At 44.1% G+C, this 24,029-nt stretch overlaps 2 protein-coding genes across 2 annotated transcripts in view; one reads left to right on the forward strand and one right to left on the reverse strand.

Moving 5' to 3' along the window:
• LOC126536392 (kelch-like protein 8) overlaps nt 1-7,402 on the forward strand; it is a 49,274-nt gene extending 41,872 nt beyond the window's left edge. Inside the window, exon 11 of the mRNA XM_050183330.2 lies at nt 7,233-7,402. Coding sequence (XP_050039287.1) covers nt 7,233-7,368 — 136 coding nt within the window. The 3' untranslated portion in view covers nt 7,369-7,402. The remainder of the gene's footprint in view (nt 1-7,232) is intronic.
• A 298-nt stretch (nt 7,403-7,700) lies between these two features.
• Nucleotides 7,701-24,029, reverse strand: part of LOC126536393 (protein SGT1 homolog) — a 35,414-nt gene continuing 19,085 nt past the window's right edge. The window contains exons 7-11 of the mRNA XM_050183331.2: nt 21,444-21,540; nt 19,406-19,513; nt 14,479-14,575; nt 9,604-9,782; nt 7,701-8,007 (exon numbers count right to left, since the gene is read on the reverse strand). Coding sequence (XP_050039288.1) covers nt 7,900-8,007; nt 9,604-9,782; nt 14,479-14,575; nt 19,406-19,513; nt 21,444-21,540 — 589 coding nt within the window. The 3' untranslated portion in view covers nt 7,701-7,899. The remainder of the gene's footprint in view (nt 8,008-9,603; nt 9,783-14,478; nt 14,576-19,405; nt 19,514-21,443; nt 21,541-24,029) is intronic.

A 24,029-nucleotide genomic window follows, 5' to 3' on the forward strand; every position in this document is an offset into this window, starting at 1 on the left:
TCAGGCCTCGTCAGGTTGCATATCGTTAAAGTTGGACTATATTGTGTTTTACAGGAACAAAAAATTGACGCTCCATCCAACTGCAGTCGGAGCAAACATATATATAGATATATATATATATATATATAGTTGCAGAGTGGCAACTCCGAAATTGAAATAGAATGGGCATATAGTCCTAGAGCGCTAAACATTGAAATTGAAGATAAGGTCTTCCTTCTTTAGGCGAGCAGCGCGAAAAAAAAAGAACTAATTGCGAAGACAAAGAAGACACAGCACTTCCCTTCGTAATAAGTCCTTCTTGTCATGCTGCTCGCCTCGAGAATTTAATGCCAACTTGCCCAGCAAACCATCGTTGTGAAGGTCTTCTTTGCTGCCTTCACGCTGGTTCGGCTTGTCTGAACGGCCAGACCAGCGCGTCGCGGCTCCTCGCTGCCGCAGCACGCTGGCTGCGCCCTGCTCGGTGATGTAACGGGAAGTCTCCTCGAGAGCCGCCGCGGCCTGGCTGCAGCCTCCCATGGTTTCGGTTTCGCGCGCTTCTGGTAGCTGAAATTCGTCGTGCCGTATAGTTCCGCGGGAGACCGCATTTTCTTTTTTTTTTGTATCTAAGAGTGGATATCGCTTGTACGAATAGCTGGCTTCAATTTCCAAATTACAACGATCCCGCTGAAAAAAAAAAGAAAAGCTAATGAATGAATTGTTGTTAATTAACGACCAATTAATTACCGCGTATCCGCCGTCACCCCGTGGTCGCCACCACTGACGAACGAACCGTCTCCGAAAGAACCGTCCTTCTATTTCAAAAACAGCTATTTTGAATATTTTCTTCATAGAAACACCCAGTATACATAGCACGACCGATGGCGGTCTGTTCCGGACCACCGTGAGTCGCACTTCGAAGAGCCAGGACGTGCGTCGATGTGAGCTCCTGAACAGCACTTTGCGATGCGATGAACGCTGTTTAAATCGTGGATCGGGACCTCAAAGATGTGCGAGTAACGATTAGCACATTTCCCTCGCATTTACCGCTAAATCGTCAGTCCCCCCCATCTGGGCCCCATCAAAATGCAGCCGGCGCGGTCGCGATTGGACGACGCGACGTCGTGCTTGACATAAAAATAGTTCCAGCGCAATCACATGAAACCACAAGTGTGAAGGACGGGACACAAGCGCTTCACACTTGTGGTTGCATGTGATTGCGCTGTAACTATTTTTATGTCAAGTATGCACCAACTCGCCCAGAAAGAAGTTTTAATGACGTCGTGCTCATCAGCGCAATGACATAGCTGCTAAGCTATATACCACAGAGGGTGCTGCGTGTATAACAACCCACACTACCGCTACAATTGTGCCCCTACGATTGCGCGCGCATAAGTTGATGTTCCCTTTCTCTTCTCTCCGTTCGGCTATTCGCTTACACCGGCAATCGTCGTAAATAATTTCCGAACTTTTCTTTAAGGCCTGCATTCTGTTCCCGGTCGCGGCGGCCACAAAGAGCGGTTGTTTACCCAGATTTTAGGCGCACGTATGTATGCAATTCCGGGTTATAGAAATCAACCCGGAGCTCACCACTATACGGCGTCGCTAATAGCCCATGTTGCTTCGGGAGGTTGAACCTAGTAATTTGTTGCAGCAGACTTCATTTCGCAGTATTTGGTAAATAGAAAATATTGACCTTATTTACTTAGACAACCTGTCGCTCACACAATGCGATGTGCGTACGTCGATGTCATGCTTTTCTCGCCGAAAACTCAGTGCCGATGGTGGTTTTACTGCCACGTATATACGTCACTGTTCCCCGGTCGCGTATGCTTTCTGTACAGGAAGAGTCCGAACAAGTTTGTTGCCGACAGGTTATATTTTGGTTTACAATTTAAATGCCATGCAATTCTTCATTTGCGCTCTCCCTATCGCATTACGCACAGCGTAAGACCAACCTATTCGCGATAAATGGAATGTAGTCTACCAATCAGTATCGTCACAACTAACTTTATCTTTAATAGAGTTTGTATGCAGAAACGCGGACGTATAACAGTACGCCACCCTCTGGTTAACCTCCCTGCCTTTCTCTATTTTTCTGTCACTCTTAAAGGGCCCCTCACCAGCCCACATAGGAAATTATACGCTGGAACTTGTTACGTGCCCTATAGGGAGCGTTCTCGAGCAAGAATTTTTCAAATTGCTTCATTAATAGCCTAGACAAAAATATTTCAGTGCCGCGAACCGATGATTTTGGGAGGCGAGCGTCACCGCCAACGTCGACACTCTCTCCTCTCGCCCCTGTCGAGCCTCCGCAAGCGAAATTCCTTCCTTGTATTCTCTCATATCGGAGCTCGAGGATCGCGTGACGCATACGTTACGTGCCCGCCTTCGTTTTTTCTTTCGCTTTCTTTTTCTTTGCTTTCTGCGCGGCGCACTTTCGCTGACGGTCTAGCGCGCGAGCTGTTGCGTTTGTGCTAACGGTAAAACGGTAACGATAACGGTTGCGGTTTTACTAACGGTAAAAGTCAGTGCCACACGAACACTGAGGCAGACGCAAGCGGTAGAAAATGGCATAGTTTCGCTCTCTGCGCGCGCGACTGCAAGACATGGGAACAAGCAGACGAGACGGAAGTACATATCTCTCTCGCTACGGTATGCGGAGTAAAGCAAAGAGACCCAGACATTCGACTTGTATACGTTTTATTATTTCTCTAAACTTTAATTCGTCTATTGAAGCAACACGTTAAACAAATAACTGATGTTGCCTTGAATAATTTTCGAGGTCACGTGCCACTATGAGCGACGTCACATATTGTCATGCAAGTAGGCGCACTTGCGCGTGCGGCGCCCGCGGGGAGAAGGGCAAACGGCGTTCGGATTGAAATTTAAGCTTCGATATAGTCAGAGCTGGTGAGGGGTCCTTAAGAGATGCAGACGCTATAAGCATATAGCGCCGGTGTCAAAACCATTTAACCCAGAAGAGATTGTATTCCACTTTCGTGGTAAACGTGTCGGAACTAGGCAGCGTCATAGTTGGCGCGAAGGCGTTCTTTTAGCGCACTTTCTTGTTCGTAGACGTGGATCGTGCGACACAATTGTGTCACACGATCCCTGATCGCGTTGAGAGTAGTAAATGTCGCAGTATGTTGCCAACGTCGTGAATATTATTATGCGTACGTCCTCCAATCCACTCAGGCTTACTGAACTCTCTAGTGCCTCAAATCGTGCAGCAGCCGCTGCCGAACACATACGTATACAGGGTGCCCCAGCTAACTTCAGTCAGAGGTTAAAAATATGTGAATGCCCCGTAGGTGGACAGAAGAAAGGTAATGTTATTTGCTGTCGCTTGGAGATACTCAAACTATTTTTCTTTCATTCGGCCATATTAGATCATTAGTCTTAATTAATTAACCAACTCCTCAAATATTACATGAAAAGTGTCAATGAGAAAATTGTAAAGCGACATGAAGGACTCCCGTTACAGCTTTCTGTTCCTCAATAGGTACGTGGTACATAAAAGTGGCTTTCCGAGCGTGAAAGAAGCCTGCGAATATATACGCAAAGTGCCTCGAGCGGCCAGTCGTGCGGGAATTTCGCGTGCATTTGTGGGCTTCTGTGGACCAAGCACTTTGACGACACTGCAGCTACTCAACTTGATTACGACGAGGGGCCTGAAGGGGGCTCCTTCAGAAAGAACACTGTGCCCGCAGTTATGACTCGGTGCTCTTAACAACCGATCTGATCTCCTTCCCAGCCTTTTATTGACAGCGATCTGTTCCTTCTTCTGGTCGGTTTCTACATTTCCATGTTGCGCTATACCAGTTTTATTGACTGAGGTTGTACGTTAGATGTCGTGGAGTTACGGTGGCACGCTAGATCCCTGGGCGCTTGCAATCAGGCACGCGCTGTCCTTCTAAAGCACTAACATACACAGAAGAAGAAAAAGAAAAGGAGAAACATCGTGCAAGTTTCGCAACTATCATTATCGTACCCAGCAGCGAAGCCGCGACTCAAGGCGGCGACACGGCCGCTCGCTCAGAACCACGCGGGGCGCTTCCCGATCGATCGAGCCCTGTCCGTTCCAATGAAGTCCCAAATAGAAGCGTGCTCCCCAGGTGGCTTAAGGTGACTCGCCAAGCGCTACGCAAAACACTGCCGTGGATCTCCGGATGCGCGCATTGGCCAGTTATAAATAAATTCGCATAGCTAGAGACTCGATTCGCGCTTGATATTTATAGCGGAAGAATTAAGGCTATAAAAAGAAAAAGAAAAAAAAAAACGCCGTGTGAAGTGGCTGTGAAGGTTGACTCACGTATGCATTCTTTTTGTTTAGTGAAACGCATGGTCGCTCGTCTTCTCAGGAATTCTTTGTGTTTGTGGATTTGTTGCCTTGCAATGTTGCGCTGTTGGCTCGCACCCGAGTCGCTTTCCGAGAACGCCCGCATAGCCTGCTTTGCGAAGGCGGTGGCCAGACGCAGTTCGGCGAAGTAAAAAAAGAAGAGGAGCGGCGGGGGTTCTCGCGCAGTGCTTCTTGCGAGCGCCATAAATCGCGCAGCATCTGGAGAAGGGAGTAATTGGGGAGTGTTTGAGTTGGGGGGGAGGGGCAGTCTGGTAGTGAAAATGTGCGCGGCTGAGCGGGCAGTGCTGTCCGAGACTTGAGAGATAACGGACTGATCTCCCAAATGCTCGATCGATGCGACGGACGTACTGCCCCGAGGCCTTTGCTCAGCCGCATTCGTTAACGCAAACTCGCTTTCCTTGTTTACCATATACTCAGTGTAACCGCTAACGTCTGTCTGCAAATAAATTCAGTTCAAATTACTGGCGTCCGCGATCTTGAGTCCCGGAATACTGAAGTACGAGAACCGTGCAACGGCTTACGAAGGAAGAAAGAAGAAAAGCTTATTCGCGGCACCTTCGTTTCCGCGACATCAATCACAGCAACACACTAAAGATCCTCGAGACCCATATATGCTGTATGCGGACTCGCACATTGGTGGTGCTCTTGGAGAGCCACCAGGCTATCCACGAAGCGCTCAGTTTTTACCGAGCAACCCACCGCAATCTCAATTGCTCTTATCAGCTCCCCACCCTGGCATCACGCAACATAAGCAATGCATTTCATTTTATTAGTAGTGGAATTCATAGGAAGACAGAGAAGTCGGCCGGCTTGTGCACACACTGCTAGAACACACAAGCCGGGGAAAGGAAACGGAATAGGAATGGAAGACGATAATCCCAAGAGTGTTGGTGCGATGATGCTGGTTATCAACACAACAGTATATTTAAATGTAAAATTAGTGCTAAGGCTACAGGCCACATGCTTATTGTAGCATATCTCAAGTGAAGCAAAAGGACCTAAACTGAAGTCCTCCGAGAATTGACTGGTGTCGATGTTTGCAAGTCCTGTGTCTGGCAGACACAAAATACATGTGCTAGCATTCACATTTCACAGAAGGGGTCGCAGCCAGGCTGTTCTCTCAACGTGACGATGAATGCCACACCAAGTATCCTGTGTGCCAAACCTGTGCCTCTGCATTCGGTGTTTAGTGGCATACAGAACCTTTATATTTCGGTGTAATTTCAGCATTGAAACTTACGAGCGTGCCAGTGTTGATGGTCTTGTTGAGCCCAGTGATCGGATGTGAAGCTCTATGTCACGTTATGCATTTTACTCACGCTAAGCAACCAAGACAAGCTCAACACGATAAGGCAAACAAAATTATTTCTTTTGGCCATCAGCTACTTACATACTAACACCTGTGCTTGGAACCATGAAAACTTCATACATGCTACCGTTGCATAACAAATTTATACAGAAGAATCTGATGCAATCCACTGCGGGATTTATAGTTAACACAATAAATTTTGCCCAGATTTCGCACAGCTTAGTTAAGAAGGCACACTGCTGTTTCTGTTATTTGTTGCAACAGATTTCTTTGAACTAGCTCTATACCTAAATTCAAACTAACATTCATCATGGCTCAAGAATAACTTATGAGAAATTACTCTCATTTACAATATGAAAACAGTCATGTATCGTCAGAGGCCAAACGAGGGTATAATGATCACCAGAAAGAATATGCGACAACAAATTTACTTCGTGAAGGTTGTTCAAACCGGAAAGGCAAGATACAAATTTGTTACTCATGGATTTTTATGCATCGCATACAAACCCGCGATTCTCATGGTGGCCAAACGATTGTCGCAGATGATTTTCCTCTAGTTTGCCTGTATGGCTGCCAGTACAGCAGCAAAGCATGCACTATATATGATCTGGTATGTAAACATTGAGAAAGCATGCAGAAGCTTTTTTCATTATAGTTCAGTTTTGTTGCATGCTAGCATGTTTCTTCGGAACAGTTATTTTACATTCAAAATTCACTATCCAATTATTGGCACTTAAGACACTCTTGACCAGCTGCCGCGGTAGCTTAGCAGCTATGGCATTGTGCTCCAGGATCAAATCCTGGCCGCATTTTGATGGGGGTGAATAGCAGAAACACCCATGTCCTGTGCGTTAGGATCACGTTAAAGATACCCTGGTGGTCAAAATTAATCTGGAGTTCCCCACTATGACATGCTTCATAATAAAATTCTGGTTTTGGCACATAAAACCCCTGAATCCATTACTCTTGACCAAGTGTGCTACCGAATCGAAGTGGCATTTTGCAAGTAGACCATAGTGGTCTACTTGCAAAATGCTCAATTGCAATTTAGTGCTCAATTGCAATTTAAAGAATGTTTCTTTGACAATTTTCTGGAAGGAAAGCCTTAACCAGTAGAAAACAAAAGCTAAATGTCGCTCATTCAACAAATGTGAACAGAAAGGCGAGCTGAATGCTAACGTTACTCGAATCCACAAGAACAAAACTTGGGCAAATAAAATCAAATTCTGGTGTTTTACATGCTCAAACTATGGTCTGATCAGGAGGCACACTATAGTAGGGGTCACCAGATTGATTTTGACCACCTGGCCTATTGCTAAGCTAAATCTGCAAACTATGTAGTGTCACCATTTCGATAATGTTGATGACACCACTTAAGACTTTTCAAGATCAAGTTTAGTATCAGCTTCACAGCCTTCACACTAGCTAGGTCATCATTCTTTTAGCTGTTAAACATACTTCCCACAACTTCGGATATTTGTCAGTACTAGCTTTAACACAGCTCGTAGGCACACCACTTCAATGTTGTATTTACTGTGCCAGAATCTGACTGCCTAAACTTTGACTGCCTAAACTTTGTTGCAGGTGGGAGCCTGTAGCCAATATCCATGGTGGAAGAGCAGGGCCTGGAACAGCTCACTGCAGCTGTTCAACACCAGCACTCGCAGCACTCAACAACTACGACACAAACTGTGATGACAATGATGAGAGTTCTAATTAGTAAAGCCTTTGCACCCGAGGTGGCGCCTTCAAGACATGCCTTGTCTAGCATGCCTATTTATGAATACTTTATATGCTGTAAATACAAGCTTGTGCCCCAACCTCTGCTGTACCAACACAGAAAATGGTGACATTTCTTCATTCAGAAAGACTTCGAATGTAGAAAAATAGGTACATTCCAACAAACAAACAATTTGTTTGATAATGAAAGTTTAAAGCCCAGTCAACTTGGCTGAATAAAGCAAGTGAACTTGGATTTCCTTGTGTTTTTTGCTTCAGTCAACTGCATATTTCAAGTGACCACTTCAGCACACAAAGCAAACCAAACACAGAAACACTTTAAAACATTTTATTAGAAGCACTCATATTAAAGACACACTAACAGAAACTTCCACAACAACAAAATTATGTTACATGTGTGCAGGAGGCCATATCATTAAATTATTGAGCTTCACAGCAATGCGCTTTTGTAACTCCTTCGAATGGCACAAAATGTATCTCAGCTGCACATAGCCAGACTATGGCAGCACATTCACTCCGTCCACTTGCGGTACTCCATCCCATCGGGTGGCTTGACGGGTGTGGTCTTGCTCGAGATTTCTTCCCAGTTTGTGCTCAGCACTGTTCCGCCGGACTCAACCTGCATCATCAGGTTGAGCAACAGTGATGTACAGTCGGCAACAACTTAGGAATGCAGCGGCAGTAATAAATCACGCTCAAGCTCTAAGAAAATTAGTACACTACTAGTTTCATTAATTCGACTGGTTAACTTGATCCCAATCGAAGGTCCCAAGCCGGCATCCATACATTTTTACGGAACCAAACTGATTATTTCGATCCTGAAATTAGCCTTCACCAGATAATTTAAACTTCACTGGTGCACCTGGCCCCAACAGTGACCGCAGTGGCGACCCGAATAGCTGCAGTGCGATCTTGGCAGTGCTTAGGGTAAAGTGAACGCATCAGATATGCTATCTGGAAAACTCTTCTAGCCTTCAGGTACAATTAATGTAAAATTATCTTGCAGTTCTATTGTAGCAACGTGCTTCCTGCCAACTGTTGTAGGGTGGTGTTGAGCACTACTACCTCATTTAGTGCTTTTCCAGTGTCCCAAATGTACCTAGTGGCACCTTGTTTTCATCTGCAATTCCTGTCTTCCCAGAAAGCTACATGTGCTCTCATGACAATTAAAAAATCAACAAACCTGAAAAGACTTATAGGTAGCCCGTCTACTAATGTGCGAGTGAACTATGTCTCTCCTTCACCTGTTTTAAAGCCCTCATTCCATATCTGCCCCAAAGGGTTCAAAACGAGGCATCTGTCTGATTAGCTTCACTGCCTTTCTTCTTTTACCCCCTTTGATGCGCATAGGCACTGGCCCCATTCCAAGGTCAACTGCCAGTGTGTTCATGTCTCACTACCTCATATAACAGTACAGCACCTAATGACTACAAGAAGAGCAATTAACTGACAAAACAAGGAATGTCGCTGAAGCCTATGTTTTGGCGAGGGGGCTTGTCTGTCAGAGCAGCAACTGCTTTCCTTAGCAGAATTTTTATGAACGCAAACCTCGCTCTCCCTCACCCTTAAAAGGGGAGGATGGATATGCTGAAGCAAGCGTTGCTGTTTGCAGTTCAAGTACAGCGCTGCTAGGTGTCCCTCCTCTACAAACTGGTGTTGCCTCCACGAAAAAAAGGGCATCTTGAGTTTTTCTCCAATGACTGCTCTAACAACCCGTTTCACGCTGTCCTGGACATCAAGTCTTCAGGAGAGAGTGGTGCCGTTTTGACTAAAGTGTCCTCGCTATTAGCTTTGAACAAACAGAACTGAAAAAAATCTAATCGCACTGCCAAAAGAAGATGAGGGCATCGGTAACGAATCCCCTGAATTTATTCAGGACAGCAATATACTTTTGAAAAAGAAACAAAACAATCCGGGCATCCACAGCATTTCCTGTTATACGTTGGTCCCAATGGTTTGGTGTTGTGTGAATTGTGCAATACCTTAGTGAATTACTGCCGCATTACAATGATGCTATGGTCAAAACCACAATGCAGCTAGGCCTCTGCACACCATGCAAAGCCACCCGAGACCTAAAAACAGTGAGCATTGTCGTGCCTACAGAACTTGTGGAAGCGCTGCGAGCATGGAGCGATTGTTATGCAGTATTTGTTCCGTTTTGAATGTACTCTAGAGAAATCAGGACAACTAAGGTGAAAGGGCAATGGGTACTCACAAATGACTTATTCATGGCCCTCCTGACTTCATCGGAGCCTTCAGCATAAATTTTTTGAAAGAGGGCATTCAGTGCTGCATCACCCTCTTCTTTCTCATTCTCAGTCTCCTTGACAATGCTGTCCCAGTTCTTGGTTTTGAAGACTGGAGGTACCTTCTCAATACCCGTGGCCTCGGGAACTGCACAAGAATATTAAAACAACGGCTGTAAGAGATGCACTAGTGCTGATGGTTCAAGGCTCTATAACGAATGCTGCACCAAGATATCCATTTAAGATTTTTACAAATGCCCCTTGGACAGCTTTTGTGAAAATTGCAACACTACAGCATGCAGAATACTAGTGTAAACTAAGGCACACAACACATACTGCAGAGTCATCAGTTTCATTTCATTCAATGTTCTCAATGCATAGGCCGTTTGTACACATTTGGTTGACAAGATAATTTGCTCATTGTTATACACAGTCGGTAAAAACTTCCCTCAATCTCAATCTCAAAGAGGGATAGGCCATGGGTTAATTTAGACCACCAGCAGTTGGTGCATTTGCCATTCGTCAACGAGCTCAGCATTCGGATGACAGTGAGCTAGAATGACTAATACTGGGTTATACAGCCTAACCCGGATATATTGAATCTGAAAGGGATCACAAAAGTTAAATATAAAGGTAATTCAATACATAAAAAGAAAGTACAGTCGACTTGTTACAACGGACCCTGATAACCCAACAAAAAATATGTTTTATTCGAAGTCCACAATATCTGAAACTCCTCACCTGCGGAACTTTGGTGGCAATGTCTAACAACATTATTGCAAAAAAGTGAGCGGCGAACGTCCAAAGTAATGAACAAAGAAACTGACAAACAAACGTTGCAGTTTCGCCCAAAAGGCGAAACATTGATTGCGATAGCTAATTAGTAGACAGCCATGAGAAATAAGGATAGTTTTATCAATGATATGAAGTTGTGAACATCCACTTACAGAGTAAATTCACCTGTGCACAGTGCCATCTGTGCACAGGTGAACATGAACACATCTAACTCAATGACCACGGAAATTCTCAAAACGCAGTGAGGAAGCGTGGCAGCAGCAGCGAGTGAATACACCTTTGTGCTGTCTCACTACAACATGAACTAAGCGTTGAAAGCACAGTGCCTCGAAGCTACTGTCACTGGGCTCACTTTGTCCACATAGCAGATCGCTTTCAAGATACAGCACCCACGTGGCCGCACTCTAAGCAGCAGCCGTGCGGGTCTGTTTTAACGAGCATAGAGTGTACAAAAATTTAAGGGGATATTACAACTTAGTTATACACAACAGTTATATAATTGTTCAATATATTCAGGTTCGACTGTACAGGCCAACATCTTTTCAAGAAAGTGCAACTTCCACATTGTCCCAAAAATGCGGAATGGATGCATCACAAGTAATAATAAAAAGAAAACAGCAGCCAAGCACATGTGCATCCTCAAACATTCAAGTACGAGAAAGCAGAAGTGCTGCCTATGTTGCAGCCCAACAAATCTATTACGGAATGGCAAGAGAAAAGCACCCAACCTTTCTTAATTGGGAACTTTCCGTGTTCTCTGAATGGTCTGAGCTTGGATTTTTGTTAGTCATAACCATATAGACCCAACAGATAATGAAACCAAGGAAAGCATAGTGGAAATTATGTTTTTCATTGAAGTGACAAGCTAAAGAGAAAATGAAAGTGGACGAAGAACAATTTGCTGCCGGTGAGAGCCAATCCCACAACCTCCCCATTATGCATGTTGCAGTGCAAACTGCTACGGCAGCGGCTGTTTCCACATCCACATTCTTAGGTATTTATGTATGGGTACAAGATCTAACCCAAGGAGTGTTAGCCAGTGCGACGTGGCCATGCCAGCTGACGTGGGACATCCTTTTGACTGATGGCGTCGCATGGTTTGCGAACCTTAAGGAGCATGCAGCTGACTGACAAACCCTAGTGTGCTACTTGAAGGCATCCGACTCTCGCTATGCAATGAGCCAGCATAATGTGAAGGCATGGATAATGTGCGACATCTTCAAATGGTTTCTTTGCTATCTTGACAGATGACTGGGGTGCAAAGGGTACAGAGGTGTGCTTGTGGACAACTGCACAGTTCATCTGGAAGAGACCTTTCCTCAGCAATCTTAGTGTTACCGTATTTTCGCGATTCTAAGCACCCCCCCTCTATTTTCACAAAAAAAGAGTTAGGAAAAAAGTTTGCATGCGGATCTAAGCACCCCCCTATTTGTTAGGAAGAGCGCGTATCCAAGGCCGCCAAACGCGCTTGCTCACTCTGGAATCATTACTCGGCAGACCTGCAGGTACGCGGTTGATGCTTCTGTTTGATGCGTTTCGCGGCCATCTGACCCTGGAGGTAAAGACAAAGCTTCGGAACATCAATAGCGACGTGGTTGTGATGTCGGGTGGCACGACGCCAGTGCTGCAACCCCTCGACATTTCAGCCAACAAGCCCTTCAAAGCCAATCTCCGACAGGAGTACGAAGAGTGGGTGCGAAACCCTGACCGGTAGAAGACGCCAACGGGAAAGATGCAGAAAGCGTCCCCACCAACCATCGCAAAGTGGATTTCGGACGCGTGGAAGAGGGTCCAAGTGGACGTTTTGGTCAAATCATTTAAGAAGTGCACGATCCCAAACAACTTCGACGGAACGGAAGACGACCTGCTGTGGGATACCGAGAGCAGCGGTTCAAGCGGCGCGACGAACTCGAGCGGCAGTCACGATGACTGAGCATTCACTGTCTGCACCAATTTTTCTTTTGAATGTTTGCAAAATAAAATGTTATTTCTCGCACCCATCTCGTCGTGATGTCGCGGCGAAAAGAGGGAGGGGGGTCATTCTAGATTTTTCGAATCTAAGCAACCCCCCTCACTTTGGGCATCGCGATTGTGAAAAAAAGGGGGTGCTTAGAATCGAGTAAATACGTTATGTTCCATCAAACACAACAAGCCAGTTGCAACTGTTGGACATGGGTGTTATCAAGAAAGACATTCAAGACCTGTATGCAAAGTTCACTGTGTGTCCACTTCTCGATTGCATATCCAGGGGTGACGACCCTGGGAGGATCTCACTGTTGCACTAAATTTAGTATCGCAACTACACATGGGAGAAGTTAACACCAGTACGTAGTGAAGAATTGCTTTAAAAAGCACGGTTTCTAGTGCATCTCGGCATCCACAATTGCAGGTCAGCAACGGCCCACTGGAATGCACACAAAATTGTAGTGGAGTCTCAATGTACCGGCACTGAAGGTTCATTAGAGTTCCTCGCCTTGGATGACTATGCCCTGATGTGCACCTACAAGATGTGGCAGATATAGGAGTGGAGAGGGAAGGAAAATTATGGGGCTTTACATGCCAAAACCACTTTCCGATTATGAGGCATGCCATAGTGGAGGACTCTGGAAATTTCGACCACCTGGGGTTTAACGTGCACCTAAATCTAAGTACACGAGTGTTTTCGCATTTTGCCCCATCAAAACGCGGCCACCGTGGCCGGGAGCAGCCCAACACCATAGCCACTGAGCAACCACGGCGGGTGGAGATTGAAGGAGACAAAACACAACTGCTTAAGAATGATGATGAAGGCAAGTGAGTGCATGTCTCCTTTAGACTGGCCATGGCTGCATATATAAGACAAGCACCAACTCTTGGAAGGTAATGCGACAGGTAACCTGTTTGCATTCGTCTAAATTTATGAATGCCGAAAGGTTAACATCTGAGGACCCATAGCCTTCGCATGAAGCAAAGTGATAAGGATTAAAAGAAAAGAAAGCAAAAAAAAAAAAGAAAAATGAATGGGGGGGGGGTATACAGTAAATTTAGTCGCAGACAAATTTTTGAGACCAGCTCAAGTATTTGAGCACTACTAATGTAGAATGGCGACCAAAGTTTCGAAACTGTATAGTGCCTTCGTTTTTTTTTTCAGGCATCCACACACTTGATGCCGAAAACATGGCCAGCACAATACAAGTTACCACCATTAGCGTTTTACATGTGCCACTTGTGCCCTTATTTTCGTTTTTGATGTTCCTCTGCTTTCCAAGTGCTTTCAACCACTGCAAAGAGTTACAATGACTTGGCGTCAAGCGACAACTTTCGTCATCAGCTACCGATGAGCCAGCACTGCTATGACTAGCCGGCAGAGGTGTGGGCGGCATGCCGTCGCAGAAGTTTGTCCTTGGCATGGTTGTGCCCATAGACAAGTAAGGCGAGATCCCACTCACAGACTGCATTGAAGGTAGTGCGCTTGAAGAACAGTTTGGGTTCAGACGATCAGCCGCAGTAACTACTGAACGTTTACCAAGTTTGCATGTGCGCGTACAGGTAGAAATGTAGGAAGCTTGCGGGAAAACAGCCTAATCCCTCCAAATTGACAGCTTTGCGAAGTCAAGGTCCCACGTGCCATACCCACGCCTCAAGTGTCACAAAGTTTCACATAAGCGTTTTGAATAAAGCACTACATAAAGCAAAATCCTCGAAATTTTTGGGTCACGCTATCAGCTGTAAAACAATGTACTTTCTGCACACATACTGAAGAGCGATAAGGCGCACATGTTTGGAGCCGTATGTGCACCGGTGACAAGCAGTCAGTCGGCGGAGCTAAGGATTCTTAGATGCCTAGGTGGTCTAGGCAACCCACACGTGCATACATGCAATGCATGCTGCCTCATCCGTCACCTCACTGGCTTAGTTGAAATTATTTTTGCGGCTTCCTTTATTATGTTCTCCCAGTGCTTTTTTTTTTTCTATAATCTCATGAAAAATATATCAACAAGATTCTACTATATTGTGTATTGAACAGATTATGGCCTGTTGCATAAACAGAACAGAAGAAAAACACTTGCCAGAAAACATCATGGAAGCAGGGACATCAGGTGCACTGCTGTCGAACTCCAAGCTTGTCCACTTGATACCTTCTTGCTTCTTAGCCTTGATTTCAATCTGCTTAAAACATGGGCATATATTAGTTATGGAGGGGGGGAAGGAGATCAGATTAGGGTAAAAAACAGTTGTGAGAAACCACTCATTTTGACATCTACAAGGCCTAACGTACACTGTATGAAAACTTTACAGGTGCAGACCGATTTTCCAGACCTCATAGAGAACAGAAAAATAGTAAAAAATGAACAGTCCAAAAAACTCGTTCACCCAAAAAATAAAATTTATTAAGTATAGAGTGGCTTAAAAAGAATCTATTAATGCCCTGCCTCATACTACACTTGGTGGCAGTCAGATTTCCTTGGACTTGTGCAAGAATGACTTCTCCACATAGAGTCGACAAGAGTGTCACTGCACCGGCAATCACTGCTGGCGGAGAAGAGCGGGCCTGACCTCCAAGACTGGAGGATGGCGTGTGCTCCTGCCAACCGTGGAGGCTATAAAGCAGGCCACTTAAAGCCAAGCTTAGCCAAGCCAGCAAAAAATACAACATGGCAGCCTCCAAGATCGAGGAGTATGGCTCGGAATAAGCGATTTAGCCCGGAAAATCAAGCCTTGGGGCCTATATTTGTAAAAAAAAATGGGTCGCAAAAAGGCATTGGCTTTATGGGAACCCTGACAGTGAATTTACGAAGTCCAGAATATCAAAGAAGTCCGAATTTTTGGAGTTGAATTCATTGGCTACTGTACCTGAATATGCACTCAGTGCCCGGGGAAAGAAAGTTATTTTGTCAGCACAGACAGCAAAATATGAGCACGAGATGGAGCAAAAAGATCAAATTATGCATAGTCATCTTTTGTCATTTCTGTCATGGCGTCATTATCTAGGTACTGTTTGAAAGCTCCAAAGTTCGCCTTTCTATTCCCACCCTTTTTGCCTGCAATAACAGAGGAGAAGCACAGATAACAAAAGTCTGGGACCTGCTTGGCGAAGTTCAATATGTGTGCTCTCCTATTGGATTGGTGTGCGAACGTACAGGTGGAACAGTGTCCATAGTTCATGGACGTGGGACACAGACATGTCTCGGACAGCCAAAAACGAAACAATCATTCTACAGAGAATGTTGAGCCTTTTTGTGATAAAATATTGAACACTTTTACATACACAGTTACCAGGGATGATTGCAAAGCTTTGCTAAATCAGTATTTTGTAATTTAGGCTACATAGCAACACGTTTCATGGCCAAGAAAATAGAAGTGTCCAGTGGGCCTCATGTTGGGCATGCTGCCTAGTGAAATCGCAGTGCGTGGGGCTGAAGAGGGGCATCTGTAGTAAGAAAAATGCCCAAATGCAGCCAAATGAGAAACAGCATCCTTGTGAGTGGGCAAACTTTTGGGCCTAAGTATTGTAATCTTGGTATATGTTTGTGTGGGTCAACAGTCCCCAAAATTCGGTGGCCTATTTTCTCAAGTGTGTTTATCACCTTGCCTGATTAAAGCGTAGCATGGTAATGGATGGATGGATTTTTATGCTGCTTTATTATTTGCAATAGCAATTACAGTTAAACCTCGATAAACGAACTTCACTATAACGAAATTATTCATATAATGAGGTATTTAACTTTTCATAACCTCTTGTCCAAAGAAACTCCATATAACTCAGTGTGCCGAGACAATAACTAAACTTCCGCCGACCGACCTGATGCTCAAATGATTGAATTACAAGCCGCTGCTTGCAAATCCACCTCTCAATCCTCAGTGTGTCAAGAATGACCGCCAAAGTGGAGCTGCATCATGTTCCATATGAAGTCCAAGGTTGATTAGACCCTATCGCGCCCGGCAAACTGTGCTTTGGGTGCAAGAGAAAGTGAGGGTGAGACAAGAAAGATAGTGGCTTCATGAGTTCGGCCTTCCCGGATGAGCAGAGGGACAGGGGGAGAGGAGCGAGCTCACGGTAACGTGATCATGAGTGCATGAGGTGCGGGGTGAGGGTAAGCTGGTGTGTTCACGATATCTGGTGCCTGTCTCAGTCGTGGCTCAAATGGCTGTAAGCACGGCTGAGCGCATAAGCAACCGCGCAAGCTGATTTAGAGGTAATCTGCCACGTGTGGGAAAAGTGGGCCTGCCAAGACCACGTGGTATCATGTCAGCCGTCTTCCCGTGTATTTAGTATTGGAGGTTGCGTAATCTCGAATATCGGTGACTCGAAGGGAGAGGCAAATGAAACATTTGCTCCCAGTTTGGGTGACACTAAGCCACGGGTGCGGAGTGTATGCAAAAGTGTTGCTGGCTACACTTAATCTGTACCGCCAATGTGAAGATATAAGGTCTATTCGATTCAGCCAAGTTTCTCTGCACCTTCTGCACCTATTCACGATGCACTGCACCTATTCACGATGCACTGCACCTAGACCCTCGATTCCCCGAGGTGCAGCAGTGCACCCTGCACCCCCGTGCTCGATTGAACGGGGTGCAAGGCAAGGTGCCGCTGCGGTGCACTGCACCCTTGAACCTTGCAGCAAGTGGGTAGAGCCCGGCACCCCCTGCACCTTTTCGTTTGTGGTGCCGTGCACCTTTTTTCTGAATCGAACAAACCTATTGTCTATGTGGCATGAAACCGTATCATTCATGGCAGACTCCCAAGATTAATCGAAATGAATTGTTTTATTCAAACTTGCTTTTTTTTATTGAATGATAATTAAGAAAATGCTGCACCCCTTTTCTGTGCAAGAAAAGTCTATCGGTGACTGTACTTATTGGCATAAAAGGTAGACATTCGATACAACGAAATTGCGATATAAAGAAGCAAATTGTAGAGTTTACCTACTTCGTTATATCGAGGTTTAGCTGTATATGGACACTCAAGCAAATTTTTGCAATCGCTGTTGCCATGATGTTCCAAGTAAAGCCTAAGGGCGGTAACATCGCTGTGTGCCACATGCTGTACGGCCGAGTGAAAGCATACGGGGGAAGCCAACTATCGAGACTTAATCTGGCAAGCGTGCAGGAGAAAGCAGAGAGCAAACGCGCCATCTTCTGTCGTGCAAAAGGCCGTGGGGGGATGGGGAGGTGGCGTCTTGTTCCAGCAGCAGCTGCGCATTTCACGGCTCAATCTCACGCACCATATATGAAGGAAAACGGGAGGCAGCGCAGGAGGGGGGAGGGCGGCTTCGATTGTGAACAAGTGCATAATTTGCAAGGCCGTGCGTGATCACGTGCACTGTATCTTGAAAGGGTGCGGACTGCTTATACCTTTGTGCATGCCGTGTTCTAGCTGCTCTTGCGTTGAAGTGATGGACGGCATGAAGGTCCCTTCGCTCGCTGCTGCTGCCGTGCTTGCTAGCACCAGCACTTCTACAGCGAGTGCCCACATTCATAGATTGTGACGTGTTCATGTCTGCTTGTGCATGCTGACACCATGCGTGTTAATTCACTTAGTAAGCAAACGGTACCAAGTTAATATGGCCGATAAAACTACTATCCTTTCGCATAGCTGTCTACTAATTCGGTATCACAATTGATGCTTCACCTTTCGGGCAAAACTGCAACTCTGTAATCCCAAGATGTGCTTCAGGTCAAGAAATTCAAATTGTTAAGGTTTTCTTTTTATTCTATTTCGACACTGCACTGCTTTGTGCTATATGGCAGTATGCATTTAATGTTCAATATAGAAAATAAAAGTTGTAGCACTGTTTTGACCTAAACTGCCCATTGGAGCAAGCATTAAAAGTGATCGTCCCCCCTTAAACATGTTTCATTGCCATGCTAGGCAATAGCCTGAATAAAGCCTTCCATGTCATTTTGTGCGGACATTCAATAAAACTTGTTTCGATCCTTTATGCACTCAACCAAAGCTTCGCTGTATATTGATTCTAACCTGTTGGATCTGCTGCATCTTTTGTACGTACTTGGATTTTAACAAGTGCATACAAGAACTTTGATGTACTAACAATAGGTTGCCCTATTTAATTTTCTATATCAGCCCTACCCTGGAGGGAATATTTTATGCAGAAGGCACGATGAATTTTTTAGGACGTTCCTGGTATAACCGACACTACCGAATGCACTCAATGCAAGAATTGTTTGAGTTTCTCAAGCAGGCAAAGCAGTCATTTTGTTTTGCAGCGTTCTTTTGCTTTGAAATGTTTTCCTATCAGTCCTCCACAAACCACACACACAAAGTGGCACATCTCATTGTACCTGCTTTTTCGCTATATCATACAGCAGATCAACACTTGTAACACTAGGCTCCAATCATATGCAAAGCACATGGTAAGTGTCGTGTCTAATTGCCTCAATAATGGTGCACCGAGTTGCATAACCATGCACCCATTTAAAACATTTGGTTAACTGACAAATGTATCTTCTCTTGCAGTTGCATTTGTACGAATACAGAAATTCATTTAACACTGTAGGTGAATTAAATAATGGGCACAAATATTCTATTTTATTCTAGAACTTCATTCTAGGTCTAGAATTCACATACCTATACAAAATTTGTGCCCAAGCCCACATCTTTCCTGGAGACAAGAATGTCACAACAGTTTTTATATTTTTAAAATGCTAAACACATCTGCAAGTACAGCTCATGTTTATGATAATAAAATTTGCTATCCCTTAAAATTAAGTTTAGAGACTGCACATTTACACTAATTTTCAAAGAATAGGTTGCTGTAGATATATAAAGTTTATATTGTACACATGAGCACCAGCTTGCAACATGGGAAGCTTAGTGTAATTAGAACCACATTGCACAAACTGGTCTGGTGACAGAAAAAAAGCAAAGAGCAATCACTACCCTCTGCAACACCTACAGATCAGCTAACAGACTTCAAGGAGCCCAGTGGCACCAGAAAGAAGTGAACCTCCAATAGCAAGCAAGATTTGCCTCACCTTGGTGGAGTAGCATTTGTAAGTAGTCTGCTCTGCAACGATTGGGTGTGCAAGATTCAGAGAAAGCTCATAAGCATCTCCAGAAGGAAGCTTCGCCGTGAAAGAAATCTGCAGAACACAGGTACAAGATTCACAAAGCCAAATGAAAACCTCTTTGGATTAGCATGTGATTAATGCAAGATTAAAGGGAAATTAAAAAGAGAAACACTAAAATCAGTTTAGACCAATAAAGTAGTGCTTCAATACTATTTTAGCTAATTTTACAGCTATAGGCTGGTTCGAAAAACAGAAAATGAAGCTTCAAGTGTCGTTTTTTTCTAAATTTTGAGCCCATACCACAGTGCAGGTATATGCGAGTGCGACGGCACAGGTTTGAAAATTTCATATTTGGGCCATTATGGCACAGCTCAAGTTCTTGAAACTTGCCAAGTTCAGCCTTTGCCTCCTCTACAATACAATGTAGTCCGTCGTCACACTAATAAGAATAAGAACTAGGCTTGAACAGATGTCGAAATCCATGAGACTGCAGCAGTCTGGTGCGGGAACTTTCAAGGTCATGGTGCGACCTGTTTTCCATTCTTGCCTCTTTTCTGGTTCGCCAAGCCTCACAGATCACCAAGTTCACAGTAAAAGACTTGACTGGTACTGCAGAAGCAAAACTTATTTTCTCTCCAGTCTGCCTTTAAAAAGCTTCATCTGACAAGGCTTTGCAGGCCTACAATTATCATGCAGGCAACGCTGAGAATGCTACAACATAGAGGGAAGTAGTAACCTGAAGTTGTGGCAGAATGAACCAAGGCCATCACAGACCCATTTGACTACGCTGTCACAAAGACACGTCTTGTCTCATCACGGACTGGCTGTGACACGTGCATAAAATTTTCTGGGTGTCCAAAACTTTATTAAAGTAAAAGAGACTGCTTAGGCTGCTAAGTTCCCACCATATACTGAAGAGACCGACAGAAAGATTGACAGGTGGTTTTTTTTCCTCTGCCCAGACAGTAGTCCATTACAGGCCTCATGCTTACAAGCACAAAGGGCACAGATACTGCTGCCAGATAAAATCCTAATATGGCCATTTATTGATTCCAAAAGTTGAGCCTTGCTCTGCCCATTCAGACTTTCTGTAGGAACAATGATAAAGCTTTACAGCGTCTGCTTCAATTCATGTAGTCCACATGACATTGCTTATCTATGCCTCCAGACATTAAGCACTGAAATCAAGGAAACCAATTGGAATTAAGCCTTTTCACTGAAGCCAGTGTACCTTCGAGTTTTCAAAGTGCTAACACTATTTAGCTTTGCAACTGAGAAAAGACAAAATGCCAATTTTTTTTCTTTCTTGCTTTCTTGGAAGCATGAGCTGACCTTGATAAAGTCAATTTTTATTTAGGCATTTAGGCGTTTAGTATATTTGCAACAGAATTTCTACCTACTCCCTCAAGCCAGAATCCTTCCAGCATGAAAGGTAGGCGTAAAAGATCTTTTACTACGAAACATGAGAAATTGAGACTAATTTAGGACTTAGTTTTAGGACTGAAGGTAGTCAGCACTCATTGCGTACATCTTCAGCGGGAGTCCTCCGACTAGTATTACAGCACTTATCCGATACGATTTCTGGTAACAGATAAGCTTTCAGGAAAATGAGAAAAGGCAACACTGACATTACCTACTGCATATGAGCAAACCAAAACTGCTGTTACACTCAGGATTCTTAAACATGTAAATGGCAATACCTTGTGAAGTGGCTTCACAATTTTTTCATTTTCAGTAGGGCACCAAGGTTGTCATGAAGTCTACTGAAGACTGGCAATTGATTGACGATCCCACAGTTCAGGACATCAACCATTACCATGCACATACATTACAAAGAGCCTGTCTTTCATTGTATAGAGAACTACTACCTTCACTGAAGGTCAGGTAACTTAGTATCCAGAACTTGGGTATCAAGACTGTTGGAAAGCAACTTGCTGAATGTAAAATGCAGCATCACCATTAGTTCACGCATCAGGCAGCACAAGAGAGAAAGTCTACTTGCCGTTGTGTCCGTGAAGTTTGCCTTTATGTCCTCTGGTTTCTGGTTCTTGAGCAGTATTGTGATTGTGACGTGGCTCTCTGTTTGGTACCATTCATGGCTGCAAATGTAAGACAAGTTAATGAAACCAATAAGCAATTTTTAAGAACTAACCATTTCTTTCATCCCTTTTCATTTTTCAGTGTATAAGAAAGCTTACCCTCAAATTTACTTAAATGCCCAGCAGTTAGTTTTAGACAGTTTGCATGTTTTTCAATTACTTTATCCATGGCCTGCACTTTAAGGTGCATGACACTGGTACCAATGATGCACAGATTAATAACTAAGAGAACAGGAACAAATGCAATCTTCACAGCAGAAATTATTGCCAGGTGCAATTTTAAGTAACCTCATGAACCCCATTCAGTACATAAGCCATTACAATAACGAATAGTTATATTTTGAGGTTTTGCACACCAAAAGCCCGATCTGATTAAGAGGCACACTGTGGGGGACTCAAGATGTCTCTTGACAACCAGGGGTTCTTTCTTAGGCAACTATATTTAAGTGCACAAGCACTTTTTCATCTCATCCCCACTGAATGGTCCGTATCAAACACGCAACATTGAAAGCAGCAGTGTACTGCCATAGCGACTAAGATGCCATGGTGGGTGCAATAGTTAACAGTCAAGTATAAAAAAGAAAGTGCAGCAGAGACACTTAAGGAGGTATGGTAGGGTAAATGGTACACGTTTGTTTTAATGCAATACTTGCTATTCGCATCAAATTTCACACGCTTAATAAAGATGCTCTTGCATGCAACATGAGACGCTGTCTAGATGATTTGCCTTTCCTGTGGCCCACTCCCAAATTTTCAGGTGTGTTTATTGTACCTTTTCTATGCAACCATGCAAAGGAATGTGATGATATTAGTGTTATTATAAATACCATAGGTTATACCTGAACTAAAAAGATATATCCTCTTTGGAGTATGCACAAAAAAAGAATAATATCACTGTATGCACAGAAAAACTGGGGGAAGGGGAGGGGGTTGCAACGTATGTGCCAGTGTTACCATTGATATCAGAAATTTTTTTTAGTTTAAAGTATTTATAATTGGTTGTAGTATATGTGTATAAAGTTTCACTGCTATGGGATGAATACTTTGAGAAAAGGTACATTGAATTTGAGGAATTCCTGAATAACACTATTTGAGAAAAATGAAGTTTTATGTTCATATACTGCTTCTGGATGCTAAAAATGCCCCAGGAGAATACATGTCACTGCTGACTTTCTTGCAGGTGTCTCCAAAACCCTTCTTAGTGTTCCTTTTTATTCGTCCTTCCTTGCTCTCTGCAGTCATAGAATTTTGCCCTGTAAACACGCTCTTTGTCCATCCTGTCGAGGGCAATATTACAAAATCATCTGGAACAATTCAAAGGGCCTCCAGAACTTCTTTTCATGCAGAATTACTGTCACTGTAGTAGGCTAGAGCATTGTTAGTTGCTGTATTCAATGTGCAAGCACTGACAAATTTTGTCTTAGGGCAGTGGCACCAGATCAGTTGGTTGAGCGACTCATTGGTGTTCTGTGTTCGTCCATGAAGACATTTACTCGGAAGACCGATTACCTTTGAAAAAAAGTTCTCTTTCCGCTTTATTTTCTGGACAATCGTGCCATCTTCTGGTGAAGTAATATGTTTGAAGCTCAAAACAGTGGCGACAACGACCGTAATAGTAGGTACAACAAGAAAGACAAAACGCTACAACAGCACCACTAGTGGCACATCTGCTATAAAGGGAAATATTCTTAATATATGATCTTGACCTAATAGTTGTGCAGAAACCCTAAAGTGGAGGGAAGTAATTAGGAGAAAAAGATACATCCACACAATCGTAGCAGTTGCTGCAAAGGAAACCCATTCGGGTTCTTCGAAAGAAAAGCCTTGCAGTTGAAGAAAAATTTGTGCCGGACTCCACCCACGACCACCGCCATTCCGGGGCAGCCGCTCTACTATCTGAGCTAACCAGGCACCTAGCGGATGGCAGGGCGAAGTCAAATATATCAAATCTAAGCAAAGGCAAGAGTTTGACGTAATAGTCCCTTGTAGAAGAGAACTATTACGTCAAACTCTTGCCTTTGCTTCGAGTTATTGAATTCCACTTCCTCCTGCCATCTGCTAGCCGCTTGGTTAGCTCAGATGGTAGAGTGGCTGCTCCAGAACGGCGGTGGTCCTGGGTTAGAGCGAGACCAGGAAGAATTTTTATTCAACTGTGAGGCTTTTCTTTTGAGGAATCCGTATAGGTATCCTTTGTGGAAATTGCTATATTTGGGTAGATGTCCAATTTTCTTTTAATAAATATATAATCTTTCAGTGCAAATCATTTACTTGCCACAAACACACAAGCAAAAAAACCACGGCATAACGAAGAAAACCGCAAGCAACACTGACAAACAAACCGGCTTCCGAACTCCGCTGGCTATTTTTAAACGCCAGGGCACGCGGCCTACTTCGGCGCGACATTTTAACCGCTTTGAGCGGGCGCTCTTAGTTCGCGCTTCAGCAGGTTTGTTCCTCGTTATGCAGTCAATTTTTCTGTGCCAAAATTG

Source organism: Dermacentor andersoni, chromosome 4 (genome assembly GCF_023375885.2).
Source record: "Dermacentor andersoni chromosome 4, qqDerAnde1_hic_scaffold, whole genome shotgun sequence".
In the NCBI taxonomy this organism is placed as follows: Eukaryota; Metazoa; Arthropoda; class Arachnida; order Ixodida; family Ixodidae; genus Dermacentor; species Dermacentor andersoni.